Source organism: Terrapene carolina, unplaced genomic scaffold (assembly GCF_002925995.2).
Source record: "Terrapene carolina triunguis isolate 2854851 unplaced genomic scaffold, T_m_triunguis-2.0 Scaffold131, whole genome shotgun sequence".
In the NCBI taxonomy this organism is placed as follows: Eukaryota; Metazoa; Chordata; order Testudines; family Emydidae; genus Terrapene; species Terrapene triunguis.
This window is the reverse complement of record NW_020664482.1, coordinates 21,309,967-21,319,590: the sequence shown is the minus strand read 5'-3', so window position 1 is coordinate 21,319,590 and position 9,624 is coordinate 21,309,967. Positions and strand designations below refer to the sequence as shown.

The window sequence follows — 9,624 nt, the reverse complement described above, 5'->3', positions numbered from 1 at the left end:
AATACTGTCCATTTTTGTGTGTGTGAGTGTGAGAGAGAGTGGAAAAAATATTCTATCCTGATTCCATCTGGTGATCAATTTATGCCCTGAAGCATGAGGATTGGAAGCCCTTGCAATTTCATGCTTACTAATGTAACTTCACAATTGGTCCCTATCCTTATAATAAGCCAAACCAAAACCTATCTCGGAAGACTCAACAGAATTTAGAAGAGTTTGTATTCACATCTGAATTTTGCAGCTCTAACAGGAACAATATGAACTGGAACCCAGACCTGAGTAATGGTAAATATCACTGGTATCTTGTCTCAGACAAGGGGCCAATGACAGATGCTTCAGATAGACACAAACTCTTCGATGAGGTTGGCAGGGAAGAGGTTAGCACTCTCCTTCAGAAGAAGGTCTGTAATGAGAGAGGGGATTTGCTTAGGTAGCAGGGTTGGACCAGCTGTAGACAATTAATTCCTCCAATCACACTAGAGGGGAGATGTGGACTGCAGGGTGGGGCAGAAGTGTGTCTGGAAGGGAGCAAGGTGAGTTTTTCTTGCCTGCAATGATTCATGCTTTGACTTGGCTGAAGCAAGCCCTATGCTACACTTTAATTTTAGCTGAGCCAAGAGCTAATGGATTTGGTTCTTAAAGAGGCAGGATAGTCTAGATAATTTTCAATGTTTTTTTTTAGAAACATATGCACCTCAAAAGTAATAAAATTCCACCTAGGTGTGCAGAATCCTTTCCTGCCCAGATGGTCTTCTGTGCCCCCTTAGTGAACCTACCGGCTCCACAAGAATACCTACTATACATAACAAAGTTGCAACCTGCTGTCCAGTTCAAAGACCAAGTGTAGGGTTCTGTTTATTGCACTGGAAAACACCTAATATGCAAATGACTAGAAAAGCAGCTGTATTTGTAAGGTTTGGGGGACCTGAGAGATAATTCACTTTTATACAGGTATTGTTATAGTAACAAAATCCACAGTACTCAGAATAACTCAGCTATTGTATTGCTGGAACTGCTTTGGCTCTCTCAGCCTTAAGTGTCATTCCGTGTTATTAGTAAAGTTAGCTGAGCGTGTGCTTTTTTTAAAAAAATGTGATATTTGTAATTAAAACAAATTATAGAGTAAGAGGCAAGATAGCCAGTACTGGGAGCTGATGTTTTCCTCTTTAACCATAGCACGCGCAGAGACCGTGCAAACTCCTCACACTGCTCCCTGACTGTGTGCCTCCTCCAGCTTTGGAGGAATCATGTCCCAGTACATTGTTGTTCACTTTCCATGCCATTCAATTATTGACCTCTCTGAGTTAATGTGGATTGTGGTAGTGGTGATTACTGTGAAACGTCAACATGGGAACTAGACTGAGATAACAAACTACTTATTTCAGGTAGGCCAACAAATTACGACCAGGAAGGAACAACATTCGACCACTAGTGACCTTGGGTCTTACTTTCAAAAGTGCCCAAGAGACTTAAGAGCCTATGTCCCATTGATTTATGCTCCTAAATGACTTGTATGCTTTTTTGAAAATTTTATCCCTGGATCTGAGTTCAAGCTAGTGACCTACTAGAAATGAAAGCTGATACTATACAGAGATGATCAGCAAGTCTAAATCTTTCTATTGAAAACAATTAAGTGGCCACAGATTTGTTTGGCCCATTTAGGGTGTATTACAGTGAGCTTAATGTCTTGGAGAAAGGCATGAGTCATGCCATTGCACTAACTGAGTCTGACCTTTGTCAAACTATAGGCAATAATATTCCTACTCCACAATCTTTTTCTTTCCAGCCCCTGTCTCACCCTCTTCATCCATCACCACAAGCTCCTCCTTTCAAAATCCTGTTGGACAGATGTCGCTCCTTACCCCTTTCGCAAAGCACTCCGATGGGGCTGGACCAACTGGGCTGGAGGAGGCGGATGTTGCTGAGCACTGGTGGTGAGTCACCTTTCATTTGACTACTCAGACTTGCCTTTCAACCAAAGCAGCAAGGGAAGCATTGGGCTAGGGACTAGGAGAGATGGTCTGGAATTACATCTGTGTTCGTTATAAATCTGGAACTTGGGGGAACAGGTTGCCATAGCCACAAGCTGTAGAGAGTTTAACCCTGATGAATTAGGATCTTCATGTGTATTGCAAATAATGGATCTTTACCCTCTTTAATTCCTGTCCCCAGATTTTCATTACCCAAAAGGGAGATGGATGATGTTCTGAAGTGTAAAAACCTTTTAGCAACCTGTGATTTGGGTTTTCACCTCATTTGCTATACATGGTGATTTCTTCCCAGTTCTGTGTCCTGGACAGTTTTATGTAATTTAGTAGTCTCTTTGTGAATATTGCCATTTGAGAAGATGAATGATCAGCTAAATTTTCTCAGAGATCCAGGTGGGAGGTTTGTTTGGGAATGTGACATCAGAAGGAAAAGCTTTTTTCCAATTTGATTCTTCTTTCTGATCAAGAGGGAAGAGAATATCAGAAACCTGAGTACAATCTAGTATGCTGTGAAATAGTTGGCCAAGGAAATTGGTACAAGTCCTATCTCCAAACTACTCTGGAGAAAACATAAGAATGGCCATAGTGGGTCAGATCAATGGTCCATCTAGCCCAGTATCCTGTCTTCCAACAGTGGCCAAGGCCAGGTGCTTCAGAGGGAATGAACAGAACAGGCCATCATCGAGTATCCATCCCCTGTCATCTACTTCCATGAGAGAATGTACTGCAGGGAACAGTCCTGCACTAGCAGGGAGATGAGCTGATGATCTAATAGGTGTCTTCAATGTCCAACCTCCCTGATTAGGAAGAATGACATATAGAGTATGGAGGTTCTTTCCTAAGGGGTCAATATTACTAATACCTGAACATTAGGATTTCTTGGTATGTCCAGGTCAAGAATACCAGCCATGTAGATACATCCAAATATGCCACTCATTGAAACCAAGTGTTAATGGATGGTGGCAGCACAGCAGGTATGAGAAGCACCAGTGGTGAAAGGGTGAAGCAGCTGCTTACTAAAATGAATGTTATTCTGTACTGATACGTTTCTAGTGTGTGGGTGGAAGTGGATAAGCCTTTTTAAGAATGCAAGTGTTACAGGATCTGCATGTTGCCTCTTTAGTCTTGTATCATCCTTTAGTTATAATTAGTCCTCACACTGCAGCTTGGTTTGTTTTTTGTTTGTTTGAGAGACTAGAAAGAGAAACATGCACTGCTAAAAATAATAGCAGGCTGACTATGTCAGTACTGCATTTAGGAAATAGGTTTCAGTGCAATTTCTCTCTCTCTCTCTCTCTCCCAGTAATGCTGGAAGAAAATCAGGTTCCCTGTCCAAGCAGCCCTGAATGCAATTCCATAACTAGAGATGGGTCTGAGACAGAACCCCAGATCTAATCATCTCCAAGTCTGGATCCTGATCTGGAGCAAAACTTCAGTTGGGTGTGGGATTGAGTCCATGGGTATGAATTTCATGTTTTAATGCCCCTGAACGATTATGAAGTACTCTGAGATCCTCACATGAATGGCACAGTAGAAGCACAGCATGGTAGTATGATAAGAGATGTATAGGATCAATAGTCAGTAGGTCTTCATTTAATGTGCTATAGAGTAAACCACACCTCCAGGCTTGCCGTCGGAAGGAGCCTGTCTGCATGGGGAACAATTCATAGCTAAAACTTGTTTTATAAGGTCTAGCTGATTCTTTCTGCCAGATGCTGTTAGCTTCCAAACTGTATCGCTACCCACTGCACATAGAGCCATTGTAAGGTAGAGGTGAAATTGATCAGCAGAGTTCAGATCCAGACTTGTATCTCCACTTTCCCAAAGCTCAGGAGTACTTGGATACAGGGTTTCAGCTCATCCTGTCACTGGCCAGTTTCACAGTCTGGAGCTGATATTTTAGATCTGGGATTTTGGTTTGGGCCCATCTCTGAGTCATGCAGCCATCCTAGGTTAGCATTGAGTGCAACTGCTGTCTGGACTTAGGGGTGGATTGGAAAGAGGGAAATCAGTGTTGTACGTCTCTCAGGCAAATTTTCCGGAATTCAGCTCTTTCCTTCCTGAAAGGGCTGACAGACCCCAGGGGAAGCGAATGAACACTCAGGCACGCACGCTGTCTGTGCTCTGCTCAAGCCACGTGTGGCTGCTGACTCAGGAGCCTGCCTTAGCAGCAGCTGCAGACCGACGTGTGGTGCCTTTCTACAGCTCATCTCTCCCCGTGGATATCACTCCAGGCAAGCATTGTGTGAAGGGTGGACTGGCGGAAGTGATTCAAACCAAACCATGGGCAATATGAGAGGGAAATAGACCTCTCTAAACTAGAGCAAAGGCTTCTGCCCAGAACTGTGCCAGACCCAGCGGGTGGGGGTTGGGAGGAAGAGCTGGGTTCATGGTTGATTAGAACAATATAGCTGAATTTAATAAAAGGTAAGTTATGCTTAAATCATCTCCTCCTAGTTCATCTGTATCTCCTTAATAGCCAGCTGCACCTTCAGGTACAGAATCCTCAGGGGGTGCTCAGTTGTCTATAGGGCCAAGTTCAGACTTGGTGTAAGTGGGTGCAAATCCATTGAGGTGCAATTGTTTCCATGGGTGGACTGGCCTAGGATGCTTGGGATGATGAAAACATCCTGGCTTCTCTGGTGCTCAGCCTTTTAATGGCCTATTCTTGATTTGCGTAGATTAAAGGAGCAGTTACTACTTCAAGGTGTCTCATGTTGCAGACCACCAGGGCTGGGAACCCCAGATTTCCAAAGATGTATAAGAAGTGTTTTAGAACTTATGGTCCTTGAGATACCAGACCTTTAATAACAATGTATTCAGATTATATTCTTCCTGTGCTTGTGGAATAGCATCCTGGCATGTGATCCAGCGTGTCTGCCCCTACCTGCCTACGCCAGATCTGAATTTGGGCCTGAGCTCTTAAGTGATGTCTGAATTTCCACAGCATCCAAATTAGGATACTTTTCTTCCATCTCAAGAGTATGAATTAGGCACTGAAATAAATTTTCTACTTTTTTATTTTTTTTAGAAAAAAGTAAAGCTTGAAGGAGTATTTTCACACTGTCTTGTTTCTTTCATTCAAACAGAACAGCCCTCACCCCACAGACTGAGCCAGAACATGGTGTTTATCCTTTAATTCCTTTTTGTGTGGATTTTGTCCTGCAGCTGAGAATGACCTGGGTTCAAAGACTCTGGAGGTACGCAGAGATGGCAGGAATGGTGGAAGTAAATGGAAGCCCCTGAAGCCTGGAGCTGAACAGCTGCTAGTCAATAAAGTAAGGCATCGTTTGAAATATGTTTTTACCTGCTCTAGTGCTGGCATTTGTCTGGTGCGTACTTAGCCTTATAATCTGACAATATGCTTTAGTAAAAGCTTCCAGAATCCAGAACACAGTTTCTGTAGCAGCAGATTTTTTTTTTTGTAATTAGTGTGGATTATTTTATGGCAATATAAAGATTGTAGCATTAACCTTTTTTGCCCAGTTTAGTTCCCATCGAATATAAATCAGAGGCTTTACAACCTAACACGGGGCCTGGGCCCTCCCTTCCTTTTGGCTGAATATTCCTCGCAGATGGGGGTAAACTGTGTAATTTCAAATTGTCTGTAGTTTTATTACCGTATGCCCTTTGGATTCATTATTGTCGCTATCTCTGTGACATATTTATGTGTCTGTTCTTTCCAAAGTGTTTTGCAAATACAGATGAAATCCGGATGCTTTTCCTTTTGACAGTGTAATCTCCAAACTCACTAGTGAAACCCACTGGGGTTGTGGGGACTAGTCTGGATCTTTGTCTTGGAGTTAGAAAGTTGTGGGCAAGCTATCAAAGAAAATTAGCAAAGAGCTGTGCCAGCATTCCCCGATCTGCATATCACCGCATCTCCAGGCTCAGAATTCTCTTGGTAGCTGCCTCATGCTATGTCTTTGCTTTCTGGAAGTGAGGTTCACTACATGATACATGATACTCTTTGTGACACTTGTCTTTCCTGAGCCTGGCTCTGGGAGGAAGCCCTTCATTGGGAGCTGAAGGTGGCCAGCACATCTCGTGAGAGGATCTTGGTTTGCCTTAATCATGAGCCAGCTACATTGCTAATCCTCTATGTACTGTACATTGAATGATTTCCCAGCTGGTGTGGGGAGGGGAAGCTGCTTTTTACTGATCAGATGGGAGACTCAGAAATAGCTTTAGACAATATGTAAGCAAATCAATTTAGGACCAGAATCAATCTGGTTCTTGCTTATGTTTGCCATGGTGGGGAGTAGGGTAGCTGGAGCTTTCCTCCACGAGCTTTCTGCTGTGTTCAGGCAGGATGCACTTCAGTTGCTGTATTGCTGATTGTTGTGTACTCTGATGTCTCACTGATTTCAGCATGATGCTCATGTGGATGACCGCAGCAAAGAAGAGCTTTTGGAGAACAAGCACAAAAAGAGTTAATTTACCACTCTAAGGGCTTTCTTTTGCAGTGGGGTGAGCAAAGGCTGGGCCAGCACCCATGAACACTAGATTTCCCAGTGGGACCAAGGAGGGAATTACAGTACTGATCATTTACAAGGGACCCTGTTTTCATGATATTTCCAGCCCAGATTTGGAGAGAGAGAGTGAGGGAGATGTTGACCTGTAGTGGCAGGGCCCCAAAAGAGGATAAAGCAACCTTGTACTAGTGTTTGCCTATAGAGTCATGAAAGCTTTGGGTACTAGTCTGAGTGCCCCACTTACGTCTGTGACGGGTTGGATCACAGAAACCCCCTTGGGAGCTGCCACCTGATGTGCCAAGACTACCCCTGCTTCTGTTTTCCCTGCCAGCTCAGGACTCCAGCACCCTGTCTTGCTGAGCCAGACACTCCCGTCTGCTCCAACACAGACCCAGGGTCTGAATCACTTGTCCCAAAGCTGCAAGATTACCTGAAAACAGCTCACAGTAGTGTGCTTGTCTTTAGCACTCAGATACCCAACTCCCAATGGGGTCTAAACCCAAATAAATCCGTTTTACCCTGCATAAAGCTTATGCAGGGCAAACTCATAAATTGTTCGCCCTCTATAACACTGGTAGAGATATGCACAGTTGTTTGCTCCCTCAGGTATTAATACATACTCTGAGTAAATTACTAAATAAAAAGTGATTTTATTAAATACAGACAGTAGGATTTAAGTGGTTCCAAGTAGTAACAGACAGAACAAAGTAAGTCACCAAGCAAAATAAAATAAAATGTACAAATCTATGTCTAATCAAACTAAATACAGATAATCTCACCCTCAGAGATGCTTCAGTAAGTTTTTCTCAGACTGGACACCTTCCAGGCCTGGGCACAATTCTTTCCCCCGGTACAGCTCTTGTTCCAGCTCAGGTGGTAGCTAGGGGAGTCTTCATGATGGCTCCTCTCCTCTCTCCTCTGTTCCACCCCTTTATATATCTTTTGCATAAGGCGGGAACCCTTTGTCCCTCTGGGTTTCCACCCCCCCTCACTGGAAAAGCACCAGGTTAAAGATGGATTCCAGTTCAGGTGACATGATCACATGTCACTGCAAGACTTCATTACTCACTTGCCAGCACACACATATACAGGGAGACTCACAGGTAAACAGCCATCTGCAGACAATGGGAGTCATCAAGATTCCAAACCATCATTAATGGCCCACACGTTACATAATTACAATAGGCCCTCAGAGTTATGTTTTATATTTCTAGTTTTAGATACAAGAGTGGTACATTTCTACAAATAGGATGATCACACACAGTAGATTATGAGCTTTGTAATGATACCTTACAAGAGACCTTTTGCACAAAGCATACCCCAGTTGCATTATATTCACTTATTGTCAAATTTTTCTAAAACTATCCCAGTTACATTATATTGACTTATTATCAAGTTTTTATAAAACCATATAGACTGCACAACGTCTGCTGTCACAACACATGAATTCTTTACACCTGGAAGTTCAGGTGTTTGGGTAAATAGCTGATCCAAACTGAGCCCACTCTTGCGTGTTGCCTGTTGCTATTTTCCCCACAGCTGCTGCCACTGCTGCCTCCCTGCTGTGTCTGTATAATTTTATTATTCCTTTACGTAATTGCCCTTCTTTATCTGATCAGCTGCCTTTATGAAACATGATCTTTAAAGAGGACCCTGCTGCTTTATGTCTGGTTTTCGTGATAGAAATGGTTCACTGGTGATAACTCATGTTGACTACTCCGATTTCCTTGTTTTGGATGGGTTCTGCAGCTTTCACTGAACACGTGCAGGGAAGGGTTATTGGCATTTAGGAGTCACTGTTAGCCCACGAAAGCTTATGCCCAAATAAATGTGTTAGTCTCTAAGGTGCCACAAGGACTCCTCGTTGTTTTTGCTGATACAGACTAACACGGCGACCACTCTGAAACCTGTTAGCTTTGTGCCTTGATTGCCACCTTCAATTACTTCTCTATTTAGTGGACTGAAATATAATCCACAGAGAAGAATCACATTCATTTAACCAAGAGTCAGATCAAGATGGTCAGCCCTTAATTTCTGCTCACATCCCTTGGGATTACAGTCTCTTCCCAGAGGGGTAATTCTGTAAGGAGATTCTTCCACGTTGCTAGACAGCATATCTTTGGCATTAATTGGATGCAGAGTGTACGTGGAGCTGAAAGTCTCTGCCAGGTTACGAATACACACAAATCAAGAATAGAAGCATGAGCTGGTAGTAAAAGCACAGAGGTGGGCGTTAGGACACAGCTCTGTTCTATTCCTGACTCTGACATTAACTCACTATGTGACTTTGGTCAAGTCACTTCACCTACCTGTGCCTCAACTTCCCTGTCTTTATGATTAGGATAATAAGGGTTTCCTACCTCGTGTGTGTGTGTGTTTTATGGCTTAATTTGTTAAATCTGTAAAGGCTGGGAGGCTCAATTGAGGGACAAACTATTATTGTAATTGGAGGGCCAAAAAACCTGAAAACTCTTTTCTTCCCAGAGTTTGTGGCTGTTTGGCCTATTACAGAGGCAGCCACAAAGCTCAGATCTGGATTAGAACTTCATGTGGTGCCCAGAGTTGCTAGACTTGTTACAGAGGTGTGAAGATAAGCTCCCTGTCCCAAGGAATTTATAATCTAAATAATTTAGAAACCTGTTGTTTAGATTCAATGTTTTGGTGTGAGCTCCACTCTAATTATTGCAGCAAGCAGCACTAACCCAACCTGGTGGTGAGAGTTTTGTCATACCTTCTATCTAAAGCATGTGAAATATACACACAGGGCCGGCTCCAGGCACCAGGCACCCAAGCTGGTGCTTGGGGCGGCACCTGGAGGGGGGCGGCGTGGCGCTCTGGCCTCCGGGGGGAGAGCCGAGCCCCAGCCGGGGCTCGCCGCCCTCTCGCCGCCCTGCCCCCGGCGCTCTGGCCGCCGGGGTGGGGGCGAGCCGAGCCCCCGCCGGGGCTCGCCGCCCTGCCCCCGTTGCTCTGGCCGCCGGGGTGGGGGGGAGAGCCGAGCCCCTGCCGGGGCTCACCGCCCTGCCCCCGTTGCTCTGGCCGCCGGGGTGGGGGGGAGAGCCGAGCCCCCGCCGGGGCTCGCCGCCCTCCTCCCAGGGCTCCAGCCGCCCTCCCCTCCGGCGCCCTCCCCCCGGCCGCTGGAGCTCCGGCTGGCCCCCGCCCCTGGC

The 9,624-nt window shown here is 44.7% G+C and overlaps 1 protein-coding gene across 1 annotated transcript in view; it reads left to right on the top strand.

Annotated features, from left to right (window-relative positions):
* ARHGEF9 (Cdc42 guanine nucleotide exchange factor 9) overlaps nt 1-9,624 on the top strand; it is a 294,569-nt gene that overhangs the window by 51,271 nt on the left and 233,674 nt on the right. The window contains exons 3-4 of the mRNA XM_024209276.3: nt 1,784-1,931; nt 5,154-5,263. Of these exons, the coding sequence (XP_024065044.1) occupies nt 1,784-1,931; nt 5,154-5,263 (258 nt within the window). The remainder of the gene's footprint in view (nt 1-1,783; nt 1,932-5,153; nt 5,264-9,624) is intronic.